This window comes from Emys orbicularis, chromosome 18 (genome assembly GCF_028017835.1).
Source record: "Emys orbicularis isolate rEmyOrb1 chromosome 18, rEmyOrb1.hap1, whole genome shotgun sequence".
Taxonomy (NCBI): domain Eukaryota; kingdom Metazoa; phylum Chordata; order Testudines; family Emydidae; genus Emys; species Emys orbicularis.
The window spans coordinates 4509065-4530009 of record NC_088700.1 but is presented as its reverse complement, the minus strand read 5'-3'; the positions used below and the strand labels follow the sequence as shown (position 1 = coordinate 4530009).

General features: G+C 43.0%; 1 protein-coding gene across 4 annotated transcripts; it reads right to left on the bottom strand.

Annotated features, from left to right (window-relative positions):
• Positions 1–12381: 12381 nt before the first annotated feature.
• Positions 12382–20915, bottom strand: PDCL (phosducin like). 4 transcript variants are annotated; one of them, XM_065418751.1, is made up of 5 exons: positions 20854–20915; positions 20145–20208; positions 15525–15696; positions 14649–14830; positions 12382–13159 (listed from the first exon to the last, which is right to left on the bottom strand). In XM_065418751.1, exons 3-5 carry the CDS (start codon positions 15688–15690, stop codon positions 12608–12610), a joined length of 900 nt encoding a protein of 299 aa, XP_065274823.1. In that variant the 5' UTR covers positions 15691–15696; positions 20145–20208; positions 20854–20915; the 3' UTR covers positions 12382–12607. The 4 variants fall into 4 exon arrangements, with proteins under 4 accessions (XP_065274823.1, XP_065274821.1, XP_065274822.1 ...); XM_065418749.1 differs by lacking the exon at positions 20854–20915 and adding an exon at positions 20739–20781; XM_065418750.1 differs by lacking the exon at positions 20854–20915 and adding an exon at positions 20735–20775.
• Positions 20916–20945: the final 30 nt, after the last annotated feature.

Sequence of the window (20945 nt, the reverse complement as noted above, 5' to 3'; positions counted from 1 at the left end):
AATCCTGACCCCACTGAAGCCAGTAGCCAAATTCCCGCTGAGGTCAGGATCTCAACCACAAAGTTTACATGCCAGATTTACCTGCAGGAGGCTGGTGACAGAGGCTGGGGTATTTCCGACTCCCTCATCCCAGGTGTTCACTTCTCCATCTATAAAAGATCAGGTGTGTGTCACTGCTGTAGTCCCCATCAACTCCCGATTTCCTGTGTACATCCAAACCCTTTGCATCCTTCACAGACAGCCTCCGGGAGCTGCCTGGTGTCTCCATCCTCTCAAGCAAAACGAAGCACAAGAAAGAGTGAGGATGCTCTTGAACCCATTAGCCAGAAAACCCGGCTGTCTCCTTCAGGAATTGGGGGTCCCAGACAGACAGGCCTGGTTAGCAATGGCTGTTAGCAGACTCATATGTTCCCCCAACAGACCATGGGAAGCTGTGCTCTCTCTCTCTCTCTCACCATTCACGGTCAGCATTGCCGTCCTGCTGTCCTCCCTGCCGCGTTCTCAGCAACACAGAGAAAGAAAGGGAGCCCCCCTCAGCCCAGGAACGTTGCTGAGAGCTAAGGTCAGCAATGCCTCTGAACCTATTGCAGCAGGAATCTGAAGAGATGCATCATAAGCAGCACAAGAAAGTCAGTGGCCAGTTCAGCTGAGCTACAATATCCCCTGGGCAGGAGGTAAATGCTGCAAGGGACAGAATGGACAGTCCAGTGTCAGCACTCACCCTTCCACAGACAGAGATGCGGCAGAACCACACACAAAGCAAAAGGATGGATCTGAAACAACCCAGGCCATTCAGAGCAGCAGCGTGTGTTTGGGGCTAGTGGGATGGATCAGAACAGGCCAAGTGCCACTAGCCAGCATGGCTACTATAGGACTAGCCTACAGAATCTAGCTGCATCAAAGGGCCTCCTTGCTGCCAACGTCTGCTGCCCTTGGGCATTCAAAACTCTGCGTCCCAGCTGACGGAGCTCATAGAGCCCTGGGGCTTTGGCTGCTTTAGGACTCCAAAGTGATTCCTGGGTATGTGTCTGTCTCCCTGGACCCATCAGAACAACTCCAGGGCCTTTATTATGGCTGTGGCACTGCCAAACGCTGCAGCACGGCTGAGTGACTGAGATGCCCAGCACTGCGTGGGCCGAAGCCTGTTCCACATCACACTCACCCAGTTCTGCACTGCACTGGCTGCTCCTCAAGTAGCAGTTCTGTATCACACTAGAAACAAGCACATAGAGTGCCACAGTCCCCATGGCTCCAGCTCGGTGCTCACTGCTCGAGGCTCTGACGAGTGCCTAAGAGACACGGAAATACTGGATGTGAGCACAGCAGCACAACAAGCTCCCACCCCAATCCTCTTCTCTAGCACCTAATTCCAGCCTTAGCCCACTTGCCCTTAGCAGAAGTTGATGTCTTGTGGTGAGCCCAGAGGCCACGCTGATGGGCAGCCTTCTAGTGCTTGTCATAGGTCAACAATAGTTCTTAGTCAAATAAGCACATTACAGATACTTGCCCAGATTCACTCTTTGTCCCTGCCAGAAAACACTTCTCATTCATGGAGGCAGCACAGTGTAATGACCTGCGCCGAAATCTAGGTCCCAGCTGTGCCACTGACTCACTGCGTGGCCTTGGGCAGGTAACATAACCTTGCTCCCTCTCTTTGTCCAGCTGCATAACTGGGGTAGTATTTACTGTAATGCGTTATTGGTACAGCATTCGCAGACCCCTGCCCTACCGCACCAAGCACCGCACCAACTTGTAACAAAAAGATGGCCCTGCCACAATGATCTTACAATCCAAGTAAAGACCCGAGTCCTCACACCTCACAGGGGCTGCGCAGATTCATTAGTGGAGTCCTTTGAACACGTGAAGGGCCAAGCGCTCTTATTAGCTGCAGTCCATGACTTCTCGTTTTCCTTGTGGGTTGGCCTTTCCCTCGGCTCGGCACTAGATGGCGCCTGTATCCCACAAGCTGGGGACCGGGAACTATTGTCACTTCCATCAGGAATCCACCTTCATTTATTAATGTGGGCTGTGACAAAATGGCTGATGTTGGTATAGCGGGTCCTGCTAGTGGCTCAGGAAGGTGGTAGAGGAGGGAAGCGGGGGAGGGGTTTGCGCCTAACTCTGATCCCCAGCCCCTCTCAACCCCTGCGGGTTTCTTACCCTCGGTCCTTGATGCTGGAGGAGAAAGTCTCCCTGATCTGCTGGGGCAAGGTCTCCCTTCCTCCGGTTCTCTGGTCTTTCAGTTCTGAGCAACACTCCTCCAAACTCCAGTCCTCTCTCCACCCTGTCTGCCTGAAGCAGGGGGGTTTCTTAGGTTCCTGACAGGGCCTTAATTGGTTACAGGTGCTCCAATTAACCTGTAGTAACCTTCCCTAGTCTACAAGGAGCCACGCCTTAATTAGCCTAGGGTTTATACATTTCCCCTCTACCCTATCCATGGCCCCACAAAGTCATGGGACCTCCTCATCAACCTCCTCCTGGCCATGGCCAAAGCGGCCATTTATAACACCAGGGAGAGGATGTTGGCTGAGGGGGCTCTTTGCAACTGTGGGGCCTATTTCCGGTCCTCCCTCCGTTCACGTATCCGGGTGGAGTTCCTCTGGGCGGCATCCGCTGGCTCCCTTGATACCTTCAAGGAGCAGTGGACGCTGTCCGGGGTTCTCTGCTCGGTGTCCCCTTTAGGTTCTCTCTTTTTGACCTTCACATCCGCCCTTGTTTTCTTTTATGTTGTCCCCTGTAATCAGTTGAGTTTCTGGGCTCAGTGGATCCTCCCTAAAGGCTGGGGGAGGGTCCTTTAGCCGTGGGCGAGCTTACGCCCGCCCACTTCCCCAGGAATTTTCAATAGGACCACTCTCCCACCGCTCCCTGGCCCTGCTGTATCACAGATTTTACAAAGGGAGTTGTCTACAGAGCCACAGAAACCCTCCCATGGATACACAACTCCATAGACACAGTCTCTATCATAGCCCCCCAGAGCACAGCCCTTGCTGCGCAGGAGGCTGGAGTTAGCGCCTTTGCAAAAGGCTGAAGTTTGCTATTTATTCCCAGGTGGAAGCTGCAAACGTTTAGCTACAATTTGGCATGACAGAAAGTGTTTCGTGTGTGTGACCCCATAACGGTCCCTTCCAGCCACCCCAGAACTTCCCCCCCAGTGCCTTGAACAAGTAACTGAGACAAGAACGCACAAGTCTCAACACACGCAGTGCCGCGCTCCCCAGATGGCTACATCACACTCCGCTCCCTGAGCTAGCCTTTCAGGCCATGCCAGACGTGATCCATGGAACACGCTGACCCCAGCACCAGCCTGGGTGGATTCAGTTCTCCCTCCACCAACCCAGTGCACTTGGGATCTAGGTGGGTGAGGTGCAGAGAGGCTGGGCCAACCAAGGCCACCTCCCAGCCCAGGGGTGAGGCTAGAATAGTTGTCACAGACACTCCATGCTGCTTGCATGGGGCACATGGGCCACTGGATCCACAGAGTCATGGTCCTTCCTCTGGACAGCCTCCAAAACTGACCTTCCACACAGGGCCCCACAGAGGCCAGCACGGAGACAGCTGCTCAGCACACAGGCAGGCACAGCCCCTCTGCTCAGCTGTCTGACCCCAGCTCATCTCCAACAATGGTGGGGAGGGCCCGACAACGGCCCTCTGTGCTACAGGTGAAACTGGAAATAACTAACCAGCTTTAGCCTTGAGAGCACCTCTAGTATCTATCCATCAATGAGCCCTCCTCACCGTGGTATCTGAGCGCCTCCCACGACCAGGCCCTTTCACCCAGATGGGTCGAATGTTGCCAACTGTTTGCACAGACTATTTAAATTGGACTCAATTTACCCATCACAGTAATGCAGCCACCTCTGGGGTAGAATATGGCAGCAGAAGTGACACTGCACACCAGGGTAGATATTACCTCCACAACAGTACGCACTGAGATGTCACCCATGCACCCAGAGCCTCTGGTACTCCGGATACCTGCTTTACATTACTGCGGCGCTTTGGAGATTACCCTTATCAGACGTCCCCCCCCCCCCCCGCCCCCCGTCACTGAACTCCTGGTTCATGAAACAGCCATTTACAGCAAGGCTGGGTGCTGCACTCACACACCCATCTACTGTGGCAGAATGGTCTTTAAAGAAGATGAATACAGAAGGGCACAAAGAGGCAGCATTAGCTTATCGCTGAATAACCTCCTGAGCGATGACTCACCGCACACGAGGCTAATGGAGGAGGATTATTTAGTGGATGATCAATTACTCCCCAAGGACAAGGACAAGATCAGTTGACTGAGGCTTATTGCCATGCAAATGACCATCAGGTTAAACTGAAGGGGCATTCACCTGCTAATAAAGTTGGACTTCACCTATTTCTAACATCTGTTCTCATGGGACAAACTGCAGAAAATCCATGCTTTGCAGTTCTCTTTCGTCAACTGCAGGAGCACCAAGACTTTGTCCTACCATTGGCTACACCCATAATGGTGACTTATGAATTCAGGGGCTGCACTTGGGCTGCTTTTTATGCTCTGTCTCTAATATGGAAGTGCAGCCCACAGGAGCAGAAGCAGCCCATGTCCCATCACATGCAGGGGGCAGTAAGGCCATTCCTGTGTTACTGACAACACATGATTGAAGATCAGTAAAACAAAATGGGTTTTGCAAATCTAATTTTCTTTTTGCCTTTTGTGAAGTTTAAGTTTTGCACTTCAGTCAGCTTAGGGCAGTGAAACTAGTCTGGTGACAGGTTTCAGAGTAGCAGCCGTGTTAGTCTGTATCCGCAAAAAGAACAGGAGTACTTGTGGCACCTTAGAGACTAACAAATTTATTAGAGCATAAGCTTTCGTGGGCTACAGCCCACTTCTTCGGATGAGTTTGACTCTAGTTCTAGGGAATTTCAGGCTCCAGCTCAAGGCCTTTTGCTTGGATTCAGTGTTTTAAAAAGAAAAACCAAACCAATAAAAAACAACTCATTTTTATCCATATTAGGTTTTTATAAACACTTCTCCCAATTTCCACCTCCTCCCCCAGCAAACTTACATGGAGGGCCTAACAATACTTTAACCCTTTCTTTTTCAGTCTTGTTCCTAGTGCCTGGAGCAGGGCTTGGTGACACTTACAGACATCTGAATTAGACCTTCTTAGGATCATTCAGGGATCTCACCGTCTTCCTTTCACTAAGCAGCTATTTTGGGTGTGTGTTTGGATTCTATACGCCACTCTGCACAACTACAGTAAACCCAGAGTACAGTAACTCCACTAACATCAACCAAGTTTTTCCAGATTTACCCTGGGGGAACTGAGTTCAGAAATAGGCCTTCAGAAAAGGTTATACATTCTGGCTGGTCTCACCTGGTTTATTTTGCTTTCTCAAAGAATGCCTTTACAATGGGTAAACCTACCGATTCCGTTTCTCAAAGTCCCGTTAATCTCCTTTTTCCGAAGATGAAAGATCAGGTGCACAGTAGAGGGCTTGGGTTTAATGCCAGCGTCTTCATGAGCTGAAATATGCATGAAGCAAAACAGACATAGCTGGGATCAACACAAGCCACAAACCAGAATGAGTGGGTAGCTTTATCACCTGGAAGAAAGGAGAGACATCTGACCATTCAGAATGGCATAAGGATTTCCTAATAGTACACAGTCCTGGGGAAGGGGCCATCATGTTACTTCTCTGTCATGTTACTCCTCTGAATGCCCCTTTCAAATGAAACATCAGGAAATCGTCCCTCTAGGACCATTCATTTGTTTGGTGTCACTTTGACAAAGAAAAGCTAAACACTCTAAAAGGGAAGTGAAACTGGAAAGGGGAGACGGAGATAGACATAGAAAACACATGTACCGGATGAGTGCGAGGTGAAAACACAATAGATGAATGAGGTGAAAAATATTTTATATTTTTAAAAGATTAAAGCAATGGGAATGTGAAACAAGCCAGATTGCTCCACAGGAGACCACCTAGGGGCAGGTAGCACACACAAACCATTCTGGACCCTCTGTCCCTTAACTAACCTTTTCTTAAGCACCACTAAGGGATTTGCCATAAATTCTTCTCAGCAACTGGCCAAGATTGGGTTCAGTATCTGACACCTCTTATCAACTGGCTCTGATTCACAGAGGTGAGCTCAATAATCTAAAAGATGTTTTTCACCACACCTGGCCACCTGCTACCTGAAAATTCTTCTCATCTCCAGCAACATAACAAAAACCACAGCATTCAAAAACACAACATATGTCTGCATCAAATACATGTAAATTGGAACCTCCCCTGGCATTTCTCACAAATCCACCGGCAGATACAGGACTAACCTGAGCAGAGGTCTTCCTGTACTACATGGACCTAGAGAAGCCAGATACATACGGTCTATAGCTGAATGTTTCTTCTGCCATCTGGGATAGAGCAGCAAGCACAACACAGGAAAGGGGAGCAGCAGGCTGTGGTCACAGGGACTCAGAGAAGCAATGAAGTTCTTAATATTTTCACAGTCCTACAGCTGTTTCCTATCATTAGCTAGCATCTCTTGTGGAAGAAGCACAAACCATACACCATGCCTTATGACCACACACTCTTCTGCATTGCCTTACTCTTGCATTTCAGATAAACAAAGCAGCATAGAGACTTCAAAACATTTAAAGACATTACACACCAGCTGCCATCGGCTCTAATTTGCAAGGACAGTCCCAACCTTTTCCAGCTCTCCATTGCAAAAGCTCTTGCACTTGCATTGTCTCTCAGTGGAGATAAAGTCTGTCCCTGTTTGGAGCTTTCAGATGCTGGCAAGTTTTCAGAGGTGAAAAATTCTGTACACATTCAAAATAAGGTACTCCACTTCTAACATGATAGTTAATTGCTTTGCAAAAGATTGGTCTAAGAGCCTAATCCTTTTCTTAGAATGATCAAACCTCCCCCAAATCATAATAATACATACACTTACACCACACTTTACAGACATGAACAAAACCACTGACTTTCCACAAAGAGTAAGGAGATAAACTTTGGTTGGATCCCTTTTGAGAAGCAACAGAATCCCTGGTCCTTCTGCTGCCTGGGTGGGGAAGCAAAGGCAGTTGTGAAAGGCTCAGGGATGCAAAGCTGTGGGCTGATACCTGTCCCATTTCACAGCCCATGCTGCCTGTGTGTGCTCCCTCTTGCTGTTTGTGGTCTGGGATCCATGTTGCTGAGCTGCTGGATCGATCTGCAGGAGGAAGATGGGTGGGCTATGGGCTGCTGGATAGTTGCATCATCACCCTGAGTCTACACTGCTTACCCAGCAAACAGAAAACCCTCCAGGAGATGCACAGTGAGCTGTTGCTTAACTACCAGGGAGATTGGGCTGGAAGATTAACTCTTTCCTCACTCCAGTGGATGTACACTTTCAGTGGCACAAAGTCCTGGTGCTAGGGACAAGGTGCACGTGGGAAACCCACCTGCATTTAACAATTACAACTATTAATTTGCACCTCTTTATCATCTGCTATCTCAGAGCCCTTCGCAAACACTGAATCTCACAACAGTTCAATGAGGTTTCTGTGAAGAAGCATTAGTACGTGCAAGGCAGGTAATTGTGCACATAAGTACAGCTGGTCAGAACATTTTCAAGAAAAGTTTTTAATTAAAAAAATGCTGTTTTGTCAAAACCAAACATTTTGCGGAAATGTGCCAATTTCAGCTGACTGTAAGGTCACTGAGTGCTGGGGTGAACTCTCTGGAGAGAAAGACCCAAATTGAAAACCTGATGGTTTAGATCTGAAAACAGATATTTCATCACAATTCTATTTTCATTCCAGTGTGGAATGAAAAACTTTGAAACCTGAAAAGTTATGAAATGGAATGGTCATTCGCTAGCCAGCTTTACGCATGAGTGCTCTTTTGCACGTGCAATGCAGATTTTGTTCTTGTGTGTGTGCATACAACAATTTTGTATCTGCAGTTTCTGGCCATGTCTACCTAGGAAAGAGATGCGCTGTAACAGGTTAGCTAACACATTAACACAGGGTAAAATATTAACGTAGACAAAGCAAGGTTTGGTTCTAACATGCGTTAGCTGGTCGAGGTGACCCCTCCTAACACGTTAAAACACAAATTGCCCAAACACTAATATTTTAATAAGTTAGTTAACATGTTCGTTTGCTAGGTGGCCAATTTGGAAAATCCAGCTCAATACAGCACAAAGCAGAACTGCTACTACAGAATCTCTCTTAAAGCTTCTCTAATGGTGTCAGCAGTAGGCCAGACCCTTCAGCGCCTTCATTCCTGTTTGCATTGGGCTGGCTTTCAGAGAGCAGACACACTGTGGCATAACATTCATCTCTCTCACCCCATCCCCACCCTACTATGTATTACCTTCTTCATATTATGATACATTGGACCGTAAGCTCTTCAAGGCTGGGACCTTGTCTTGCTATTGGCACCATAAAGCATCTAGCACACACTTGAGGACTCTAAATTAATAACTGAGAGGTCATCACTCTGCAGGCCTCCATCATCTGGGGCAGCAGGAGATTGTTTTGATCCTATTACAATTTCACTGCGATAGGGAAAAGAGCACTTTCTGAATGTGCAAAATTTCAAAGATATTCAAATTGTGCCAACCCCTCTCCGAAGCCGGGTTTTATTATGATGCTAATGTGCATGCTGTCTGCATTGCAGACTTCATAGTATATCAGCCTGAATATAAATTATAGTCACTTTGATTTTTGTCTTAAAAATGCTGATACTAACGCTCAATGGTTTCATGTTGCATAACGTTCATGTTCTCTGCTTGCATTTCTGAGATAGAGAAAATCTCAGCTTGGAGCTCTTAAATGCCTCTTTTGTGCTTATTAATTTTCCTTAAGTTAGCTGCGATTCAAGCAAGTTCATATTTTAATTAAACTTCTTTTTCTGTTTATAACTCTCTCTTTTAAACATAACTGAATTAGAAATATTAAATCCTCTTACGTCCACAAGCATATTACTACTATAACAGTAATATATAAAGGCACTGGTGAGGGGTGAGTGTCGCTGTACAGACACATGGTACAAATCAAGCCACCTTAAAATATACTACACTAGATCAAGTGTTTATAATCCAAATTACAGGGTGTCATTACAAATTAATCCACTTTTTCCACCAAATGGTAACCAAAGATCAAAAACAAGACAGGGAGTGAATGAATGAGGAAATAGCAGAGTGTTGTAATAAAAAGATTCATTAAATAAGGGGCATATTTAACTCAATAATTATAACATTAAGTATATAAAGAAAGTACACACTCCTATATAACCCATTTGGGTTGGCTATATTACTTGTGATTAATGCAGTTATGCTGAAACCATGCCAATAAAACCTTTGCATCACTCTGCATCATGTATTTTTTTAATGTATTGGTTTACATGACATTTTACAGACTGTTTTAGAAATATTTTAAAGACTTTTAAATTCACTGGTACTATTCTTTGTAACCCTACACTAGTCAAGACAGGCTGCCTTACTACCATGAATCCAGCCACAAAGGCCTTAGGGGCGAAAGAGAGAGAGAGGGAATAGCTTTCTGTAAATCATAATGCTGCAATCTAATTTATAAAGCGCGCTCAGCACAGCACAGACAAAACACAAAAAGATCATCTGCAAAAATTAAATCATCATAACACACTTTAAAAGAAACTCAAGAGCCAAAAGCTGCTGCAGGAGGAAACCAGTTCCCATAATATAAAGCAGCAGCATTCAGTAACAATAATGATCACTAATGAACAAATGGAGCCAGCCAGTTCTGGAGGTTTCTCTCCTGTAGCATGAAGTGGGACCTGATCTGTGTTTTTTAGGGACGATGGGAACGTTCAGGCCCACGTTGCTGGGCAACTGAGGCAGCTGCAGGGATGTTTTTTAAAAGGCTTTTGTCATTTTTAACAAAAGATGGAAAAAATGATTGTGAAGCCTGCATGGAGGGCTTTTTGTCATCCCCCCATTTTTTATATATATTACTGATTTATTGCATTCTAATGATGCTGAGTACAAAGATGGGCTCCCAACAGCTGCTACAAGAGTAAAAATGAAATGACTGACATAAGCAGGTAGCTTTTGGTTTCCCTGAACTTTCAGTGTAGAAACTAGGCAACACATTTCAAATTGATGGGAAGGTGCCCACATTAATATTTGTATGAAGTGAATTGGTTTAGTTTATTTATTGGTTTAAAGAAGATTTTCCACAACGTAGCTGTTTAGTCATATGTAGGGCCAAATTCTGCCCTAACTTCTGCCATGCGTGGCCTCTGCACCTCTGGGTTATATGGAATCACAATGGGTGTAAATGCAGCACAGAATGTGGTTGTTTGTGAAGTTCTATTGTAAGTTTTGTGGGGCAGAGACTGAGTCTTCCTTTCAGACACTGTGCTCAATAAATAATGCACATCAAAGATTTCTCATTTCCTGCAGTCTCCTTGTACAGTCAAGTTGCTGCGGTCTCTATATCCTAAGCCAGGGGTCGGCAACCTTTCAGAAGTGGTGTGCCGCGTCTTCATTTATTCACTCCAATTTAAGGTTTCATGTGCCAGTCATACATTTTACCGTTTTTAGAAGGTCTCTTTCTATAAGTCTATAATATATAACTACAAACTATTGTTGTATGTAAAGTAAATAAGGTTTTTAAAATGTTTAAGAAGTTTCATTTAAAATTAAATTAAAATGCAGAGCCCCCCGGACCGGTGGCCAGGACCCGGGCAGTGTGAGTGCCACTGAAAGTCAGCTCGCGTGCTGCCTTTGGCACGTGTGCTATAGGTTGCCTACTCCTGTCCTAAGCCCTTGTAACAGAATGTTCTGACATAGCCATGGCAATAAAAGGAAGCAATTTTAATTTACATGATTTCTATTGAGAAGAAATAGTAGATCAGTTCTGGCTACTCACAAAGAACTAAGGTCATAAAGACAATTGAGTTCAGCTGAGTCCAAGTGTTAAAGCCAACAGGGGATAGTGTGAAATTTTAGCCCAGGCCTCACTAGCCCCCACATGGGCAGCGTAAATCAGGGCTTTGCAGAAAGTTGGGAAGCCACAGAAATGGCTTCTCTATTTCTCTCAAGTCTGAGACATCATCTACTGGGACACTAAGAGATCCAGATGCAGAAGATTCCTTTCCAGTCTCTGTATGTTTGCAGCGTTGTTGTAGCCATGTTGGTCCCAGGATATTAGACACACATGGTGCGGAAGGTATCTTTTGTTGGACCAGCTTCTGTTGGTGAAAGAGACCAGCTTTCCAAGACCTGAAGAAGAGCTCTGTGTAAGGTACTGAGAGCTCTGTATAAGCTTGAAAGCTGGTCTCTTTTGCCAACAGAAGTTGGTCCAATAAAAGATATTACCTCCTGCATTTTGTCTCTCTATTTATGTGTATGTCCTTTAAATTCAGGGATAGTTCTCAACCATAATATTCCAACGCACCTTGCTCCCCTTAACTGAAAGGTGTGTAATATGAATGAACTGGGAAGGGAACAGAATTTAGTACTGACTTAACATAAATTTCTGAGGGAATTTTACAGATGGTGAGTGAAATCCTGGCTTCATCAAAGTTAATGGCAAACCTCTCTTCACCCTGTATTTTGTCAGCTATAGTCACTGGGATGTCATACAACACCCCCTCTTTTAGCTATTTGCGATGGATTGCTTTTAACGCTGGCCTCCCTCTGCTCAAGTAACCATTAGCAAACTCATGGATCAATATTTTAAAAGGCTATAGGGAGCATCATTTAGAGAGTTCTGAATGAAGAACAAGTCTCACATTTAGATCCAATATAGGGTTAAATAATGAAGACCCCTGTTCCACTAAAGAATAACTTTTAGGATGGAGTGGTGAATTGTGCTAGTTAGCAAGTGAGAGGGGGAAATACTCTCCATTGACAAAACTACAAGACTTTTGAAGAGTGGAACATGTAAGAGGCAGGGAATGGGATATGGGGCTTTTCACTTTTGATTCCCTGGTGTGAATCCAGCTTCAGGTTAGCAAAGATTAAAGCTGTTCTTGTAATGGACTGTCTTAGAAGCTTATGAGAGCTCATGGTCTCAATCCTATTCCTTTGGTGTAAGTGTCCACTTAAAAAAAACAACAACCAAAAACCAAAACCCCACCTTCTCCATTGGTAGCCCTGCCGACTCTCTAAGCAAACAAGCAAAAGCCTGATTGAATGAACAAACAGGGATTAGATTCCCCCATGTCAGGGTTCACATCTCTTCCCTGAACAGAAGACTTCAGTTCCCAGGCCACCAAGCCAGGGCTTTCTACTAGCACCAATTAACCGTCTATATAATTCAAAGGATGAGGTGTCTCAGTCCCAGTGATATGTAGAACAGGACTGACTATGTAACAATCAATTTAAGATTTGCTTCACATTTATACACTTCAAAAACACTTTACTAAGTGCAAGACAGTTTTAGTTTACATTTTATTGAAGTAATTTAACAAAATGTTAAGAATTCTTTACATTACATAGAATAAAGACTCAAAGTACTAATGGGCTAAAAGCCAAAGTGCATGGGAGGGAGGGGGAAAATATACAAAAAATACAGAAAAGAACAAATGAACAATCTACAGCAACAAGAGACCCCACAGGGCAACCCCAGCTTACTGAACCCTTCGTTCACTTATTTCAGTCTATCTCCAAATCACTGTCTTCACTATAACATGCAGATGGGTTACATATGGAAGTCATCAGCAGCAGATCCTTCTCTGGGAGCAGACCACACTCCTGTAAAAAAGCCTCCAGGTCCACGGCAAAAAAATCTTCTCCAAGCTGGTCGGTGATTCGGACAAAGTTGCCAATTAGCTCCCCTCCCTTATAGATGAGCAAAGCAGGTAGAGCATTATTAGTAAAGCGAGTGCTGGCACCAATCAGGGAACTCTTTACTCGACAAAATTTGACTGTTGGGTACTCAGCAGCAAGACAGATCATGCAGCCATTCACAGATTCAGAGCCAGGGATGTCATCTTCATAGATGTGGATCATGATCAACGTGTTCTTGTGTTCTTTATCAACTGTGTCCAAAAACCCTTCCCCACTGATGATCTCAAAAACCTGCTTAAACTGCTGCCCACTATGCAGCTGCTGCCTCATCTCCTCCATTCGCTGTTTCCTGTATTGCTGTAAAAAATCTTCATCATCTTCGCCATCATGAATCATGTTATATTCTTGTAAAGTCATCTATAACATGCGCAAAGAAATGTTATAAATACACCAGAGAGAGAAATCTAGAACTCCATACATGTTACATGCAGTTAGTATTTAAATCAATGATGGACAGAGTTTGACCTGCATCATTCCTCATCTTTAATACCCAGGTACAGATCATGGAGGCTAGAATTCCCACCATAAGATGCTCCATTTTGATCCATCCGGAAAGCACATCTGATAAAGATGGAGCTTCCTACATTGGGACTTCTAGCCTCCATAGGCTAGATTAAAAGTGAGTGACTATAATGTGCTCCTATTTTATTCAAATTAGCTATGGCCACATGTTCCAAGTAAGATGCCAATACTGCTCTTAGATGGGCAGCTTGGACATTGTTTCTAATTTGAGTGGATACTGTCAGATTCCTAGTTTGTTTTTTCATCTTTTTTTTTAAGTAAATAGAGTAAATCTCTATTAGAAACAACATTTATTTCCATACCAGATTTATTTCTTTGGCAAAAATAAATGTTCCCATGTTTTCTCTGGAATTGGAATTAACTTGGGTTTTATGACTATCATCTTTCAACATCTTGCTTCATTAACCACGTTAGCCATCATGCTCTAGGTGTAGGGTTTGTTAGTTTAGGTTGTTGCAGTCAGCAGGGGAGCACAGAAAAAAAAAAAAAAAACAGCGAAAACCAGTGATTATTTCAGGCAGAGAGAGAATCTCTTAGCAAATGTGAAGTTCATGTAAATTAAAAACAAACAGATACCTAAAATTCAAGCAATTTCCCCCCATTATCACTTTATGATCTTAAACTGTTGGGCATGAGTGACCAAATGTAACTAACAACTCATGAACATAATACTGGTTTATTGTCAATAGCAGCATGTATCAACTTTAGCAACTTCTTCAATTAGATTAATAGGAACTGGTAATACAAGTCAATTGACCAAAACACCCCACTTAGTTTTTAAATAATTTACCACCTCTGACATTTTCTATCTTTGAGGTCTAATGCTTTCCTATCAGTTTGAAGACTAAGCTGATCTCTTAACATTCATTTACCACACATTATAATCAATGAGGCCTCCTGGAAAGCAGACATCTTACACAACACTCATTAATTTACAAGATGAAGTTATTTTTCAGGCAGAGTTGCTGCACTGCCCTTTTTTTTTTTTTTTTTTTTTTAAACTGTTTCACAAACTTGGAAATAAATTTGATGAATGCATACAAGGAAAATACACAGTGTCTGATACAGACTCTGTCATTGGTCTTGGGCCAGTCACTTAACACTTAAGTGTATAACATCTTCAAAGCACTGCACAAACATTAAATAATCTTGACACTACTCCTGTGGGGTAGATAATTATTGCGCTATCTCAATTGTTCCACCTGTTAAAAGCAATAATAGATGACTGCCACGCAAGGATTCCTGATTTTTTGCAAAGCAGCTGAAAAATGGAAACTGGTGAAATTTATTAGCACAGAAGTCTCTCACTGTGCTCCCAGGTTACCTTTCCATTGATTTTTTCCTGAAGTTCTTTCTGCTTCTGTTTATCCTCCTCTTCATCCATGTGAGATCTGCAGGTCATGGATAATTTTTTTATAAGTCGTTCCATCTCTCTACACTGCTCCTCTCGCTGCTCTGTCTCCAGTTGTTTGAATCTTCGCCAATCATTTATGACACCCTTTGGACCTGAAGGTAAAACATGCAGGCATTTTGCTTAGACAGAAACAATCTCTGTCTATTGCACTTTCCATTCAGGATCTCAGAGTCCTTTTCAAATAGCAGTTATTTGTACAAATAGGACCATGTTTTAGGCTTATTGTATATTGCTCAATATACTATAATAAAGCATAGGAATGGTAGCAAGTAACTCCCCATTTCTGCAGTTGACTCCTATGTCCTTGAACAAGTCACTCAACCTCTCTGTGTCTGTTTTCTTATCTGTATAATAGGAATAAAGCTTACCTATATTACTTTCCTATTAACTTCAAAAGGATGTTGTGAAAATTAATATCTGTACAGAGTTTTGACACATTACCACCATCCAGGTTTAGAGGTATCTTCCAGCAGTTAGTATGGAAATATTTCCTTTTCATAGCGATAGAAGTGATGGGGGGGGGGGGGGGGGTTGGGGGGGGGGAGAAAATCAATTGATGGTGAAATAATCTGCAAAAGCCCCAGCACAAAAGTGTGTTCCATGATGTGCAGACAGCAGCAGTCCTCATCAATTTCACCTTACTATTATCCTGTTGCGGGGGCCTAATGAAAAGTGCTACTATTGAATGTCCTATGTAGGTATGTCCCAGTTGTGTGGGTACTGATTCCTCTCCCCCAGTACTGGACAGGCATGCACAGGAGGATAAAATATTTTATGTCACAGTACCTGTGTTAACTGCAGTGCCATCGCTACTCAGCTCCACCTCCCCATCAACCGTCTCAGGAATGGTGCTCTCTCTGACTTTATCTTCTTTCTCACTGTCTTCATCTTCACTGCTGCTGTAGTAGTACTGGAGCTTCTCACCAAGCAGTTTATCATCTAAAGTAGTCATTGTATTCTAAAAAGAGATGGGTAGATCAACATCAATGCATCTCTCCTTTATACAAGCACACACACACACAATATCAAATATCACCTCAAATGTATAGTATTAGCCCTATACTCCTCCAGAGAAAAATATGAAGGCTGTCTATTCAAATGAGAACAGTTTATAGACCATTACTAATAAGACTAGGCTACAACTGGCCAACCTCTTTGTGAATGAATTGATAGTTATCATTTCAGATGTGTTTATTTTTAAGCCAAAAACAAACAACAAAAAGCTCTTTATTACAAAGTTTCTTCTTCAATAGATAAAGTATGAGGCATTCAAAATATTTATTCACTGAGGATAGTTCTGCTGATTAACAATGGTTCAAGATCGCTACATACCCAACCCTAAAACCTGAGCCAATTACATTTCCTTCTGGATTTTTTACATTTATTAAGTTTCAACTTTAGTATTTTATGTGCGCAATTACTAATCTTTTAGCAATGGCGAATGATGATCGGAACATGATCAATGAGATAAATAGTTGTATGCACTTTTGATAAGATAGCAAAGCCGCTTACGCAATAGAAGCTTGCAGTGAAAATTCAGAAAAAAACAGGAATGTTACAATACAGTTAAAAGTTAAATTCTAACCCTCATTCCTTACCCCCACCCTCCCTTACAAAGAAAAGGAGACAGTGCGCAGTATCCAGCTGTATCTCAAGAAATATCTTTCAGGGTTTCTTTTAGAAGCTCATCTCTCTGAGATTATTACTAAACATGAAAAATTCTATGTAGGCTCAAAGTTGGCACCTGGTCTCTTTCCAGAATCAAACAGAATCTCAGCAAACCTCCCGCAAATCTCTTTTCTCAAATGTACGTACTGCAAGCGTGGAAAAAGATAGATATATATTTGAACCAATGGTGTTTTGTGTACTATTAACTGTCAGTTTCACAGGTCATTTCACAATAAGGATAAGCTCTGTAGCAAGAGGGGAACTCTGCTTTTGGCATTAGTCAGTGCAGTTACATTTTGTAAAAATTGCAGACTTGCAATTATATTAGTAATTCATATAGTACCAGTGTGCAAATAAATAATTATATTTGGCAAATAAGTTGTTTTTGCTAATCTGCCTACGCAGGATCGCAAGCAGTTAACATTTCACAAAGCTCATTTTCACTTTAATAAAACTCAGTTGTAGCATATTACGCAAATTGATAATGCTGGCAACTCAGATACTAACAGAAGTGATACAACAAGGCTTGGAAGAATTAGATTTTTACTGGTAAATATTGATTTCACTACACAGACACAAACCAGCAAAAAATATTTCCATTGACAATAATCGAAACATACAGATAGGCAAAATAAGAAAAATGCTGCTTGAGAACTTATTAGTTTGATTTAAGGATATTTATTTTGTACATGAGGTTGATAATTTGTGTTTTAACGGTTATAAAGCTTTAACTTCTATCATTAAACCATTATTGTCTGACCCTCTGGTAGTTTCCCACAACTGTGAAAATTTAAATAGATAAAAAGATAAAAAAAAATGCTTAAAAATAATCATCAAAATTAAAAAAAGTTAAAAACTGAATTTGCCAAGCCAATATGAACTAATCACAATTGCCCTTAAATCCATCAATTGACCTGAGTTATACCATTTCTCCATCTAAATACCTTTCTGCTGGCTAGAGATTAGCCAATGACAGCAGTAGGATGATATTCCCTGAAAAAGCTATCTGGGGTATTAGTAATTTACATACAGCCTCTCATACCAAATGTGTGTAAGAACAGACAGTGTCAAACATCAGAGACCACAAGCTGAATTACTGCCTGAGGCCATAAAGAGAGTTCAGAGCTCCACTAACAGCTTCCACAACAATTCTCCAGAGCTGATGGAATAAAAGCAAACCCTTCACTGGTGTGAACTGCGATCCTGAACAGCTTGCTATAAAACTGAGAAACCTATTCCCAATTTTTTTGGGGGTGGGGTGGGGGTGTATGAGTATGTGAGATTGACTCTATATCATATGTTGATGAAGTGGACCTAAAAGTCTGTATTTCTATGACAAGGGCACAATCTATATTGTAAGGAGAAAGTAGTGTTTTTAGGTTTTCTACCCACCACTAGCATGATCTGCAAACTGTTGAAAGTAGGATTATGCAGATTAATGAGTAGATAGCCAGATGGTTCAGGCTAAAAGGTGATGAAACAGGATTACCGAGATTATTTTTCAGAGTAGAGAAAAATTACACAGAAGATATGGCCTGTATCTACCCTAGAGAAACACAGAGGTAACCAGCTAGTATTTGGGGTAAGGTACATTATCATATTTGACTAATAGCACAACACATCACACTGTCAAAAGACAGCTGTATTTTTCTAATTGTTCATCCATATATGAAACAGGGCCCATGGAAAATGGAAATCAAGGAATGAAAGAAGTTCATGCCCTTAAAACCCCCTGCCAACTTTAAATTGAGCCAGAGAGATGCTCTGTCATGCTGAATTTAGGTATTCTATTTTATTTCCATGTACTCCTGTAAAGTGTTTAGAGATCCTTAGCATTATGTCTGCTCAAGAAATTAAAGTGTTTGATTACATTCAGGAGACCTGGGGTTGGAGGCGATTCCCTGTTCTGCAAGAGATCATTAGTTTTGCTTAAGGGCTTGGTTGTGGGAGAATTCTGATTTCTTTTTGCCTTCTCTTCTGCTTGCACACCAAGCAAACTATTTTCCAATACAAAGGAAAAGTAGAGCAAAAGAAACCAGAAAAAAAAAAAGTGGGTACCATGTATGCCTGAGGCCTGTATCCTGACACAAAATTCCAATTGTTTCCTGTGTATCAAATGGAACTCAAATTAACATGATTAATTTACAGATTTTCCTAGTTATAGTGCACCATCTAACAGGCAGATTTATGTACAAAACAGAGATATTCTGCTTATTTCAAAATAACTCAGAGGTAGTTGCACACATGATAAAGCAAGTCTGCAACTATATGTCTTCAAACTGATCACCTCGGTTCTCGCAAGCTAAATAGGGTTGGATTGGGTCAGTTGTCGGTTGCAAGACCACCACGGTACAACCCTAGTTCTGCAAAAAGTCGTTTTGGTGATTCTGTAAGTGGTTCATTTCTCTTTGGTTGATAACAAAGCCCCAAAGCATCTCAAGTCCCTCTCTAGTATGGTGCTTTTGTTGTGTACAGAGGGGAAAGCTTTAGAAGATCACTCCTGGGCTACCATAAGACAACATTTAATAGTTACCTTAGTGTTTGACCTTAAATATTGGAGACGATTTGTATCGTTCTATTTTTGACAAGATTCATTACAACTAATTAGCTATAATTAGTCTTGGAAGGATTAAATTTTTATCAATAAATGCTGGCAAGTGTTGATTTCACTGTACAAACACAAATTGAACAACATATTCCCATCAATAATAAAAATGTACAGATAGGCAAAGCAAGAAAAATACTGCTTGAAAACTTTTATTAAAGGATATTTACTTGGCATATTTTGTGTTTTAATGGTTATAATGCTTTAACTTTTTAAATCTGTGTCTAATATTAAATAATTACTGTCTGACCCTCCCCATAACTTCCTGCAACTCTGAAAATTGAAAGAAAAAAAAAAACACCCATAACTTTCCACAACAGTGAAAATTTAAACTGATAAAAATAAAAAAATGCTTAAAAATAAATATTGCCATCATCTATCAAAACGATAAAAAAAAAAAAAAAAAAAAAAAAAGCAAATTCTGCCAAACTTAGCTATAATGTTTCACAGGGATCTAATTTGTGCTCAACTTCTATATTTGGTGTATTTACCCCAAACTGGTCCGTTGTTCCATCTTACTTTTTTTGTTTAAAAATTAATTTCAAGACAGAATATTTTAGCACACCTAAAGTTTTTTGCCATCAGCAGGAAACCATACAATGGTTTTGACACTTTGCAGATATGAATGTAGATGAAGCCAGGGTCTCCTGGTCAGTGCTGTTCAAATGCAATGGATTTATTGTGAATTATTCAAGTGGGGAATGCAGAATTACTAAACTCAGATTAATGTTATTAAAAATGAATCTCTAATCAAACCAAGCTTCTGCCTGCACTTGTTCTGTCTCTGCTTCTGGCTGTTTGCCCCACATATGGCTTACATCTGGGCCTTAGAATGAGGGTGGTCATGTGTACAACGGAAGAACAAAGGTGGCTCTCAAGGCAGACATGGAAAGGAAACAATGTCCTACATTACTTGATCTATTAATGTTACCTGAGCAAAGGGTACAGGAAACCAGTATACACAGCCTATAAGTACAAGAAAACCTGAATGGAATAAATGTACATGTAGCTGGTCACAGTAGAAGAAGTGATGGGAAAAGTATTTTCACCCTCCTTGTTTTGTACAAACATTTAAATAAAATAAATAAATAAGAGGCCTGGGCCAATAAACTAGAAACAAATCGGAGACTCACGGTTCCTGGCTCGTTTGCAATGCTGACCTCTGGGCCACCTCTCGGCCAATGCTGGTCTCTCTCACTAGAAATGCAGATGTACAAACACAAATGTCACAAAGGGACCGAGAAGAGCTCTCTGTGTAACAAGTATTTCTCACCAGGTTTTACCTTCAGTCTCCAACCCCATCAGCTCTGGAAAGTGTCAGGTGCGGCTATGGAGCTGTAGGCACAGCAGCTCCAGAAAGGATCCTGGACCCCTGAGTCCCCCCCCCCAGCTATCCAGAGCCCCCCGCCCATCCACCACGCAGAGCCCCCGCCCTCCTGTGCGTCCCCTCAGGCCCCTACCCCCCAGAACACCCCAACCCCCCCCAGCTATCCAGAGCCCCCCGCCCTCCTGTGCGTCCCCTCAGGCCCCTACCCCCCAGAACACCCCAACCCCCACCCCAGCTATCCAGAGCCCCCGCCCTCCTGTGCGTCCCCTCAGGCCCCTACCCCCCAGAACACCCCAACCCCCCCCCAGCTATCCAGAGCCTCCGCCCTCCTGTGCGTCCCCCCCAGGCCCCTGCCCCCGATCCTCTGTCACCTCCCTGCCGGCCCCCCGCGCGCACCCACCGCTCCGGCGCTTCCCTAGTCCCGAGGACGAGCAGCGCAAAGGAGGCCGGGAAAACAGGGCGGGCTCCATTCAGCGAACGCGGGGGGGGGGGGGGGAAGGGAGAAGGTCCCTTACTGGCAATGGTACAACCCGGCGCCAATGCACCTTGAACGGACGGGAGCGCAACCACCTCCCAAGGGGGAGGGAGGTGTGCGCGTGTTCTCCTC

Coding starts and splice junctions, on each gene's coding strand:
- PDCL (XM_065418751.1), bottom strand. CDS start 15,690: ATGACTACTTTAGATGATAAACTGCTTGGTGAGAAGCTCCAGTACTAC. Junction 14,831..15,524: donor TGGCACTGCAGTTAACACAG/GTACTGTGACAT, acceptor TTTTACCTTCAG/GTCCAAAGGGTGTCATAAAT. Junction 13,160..14,648: donor AGGAAAAAATCAATGGAAAG/GTAACCTGGGAG, acceptor CGCATGTTATAG/ATGACTTTACAAGAATATAA.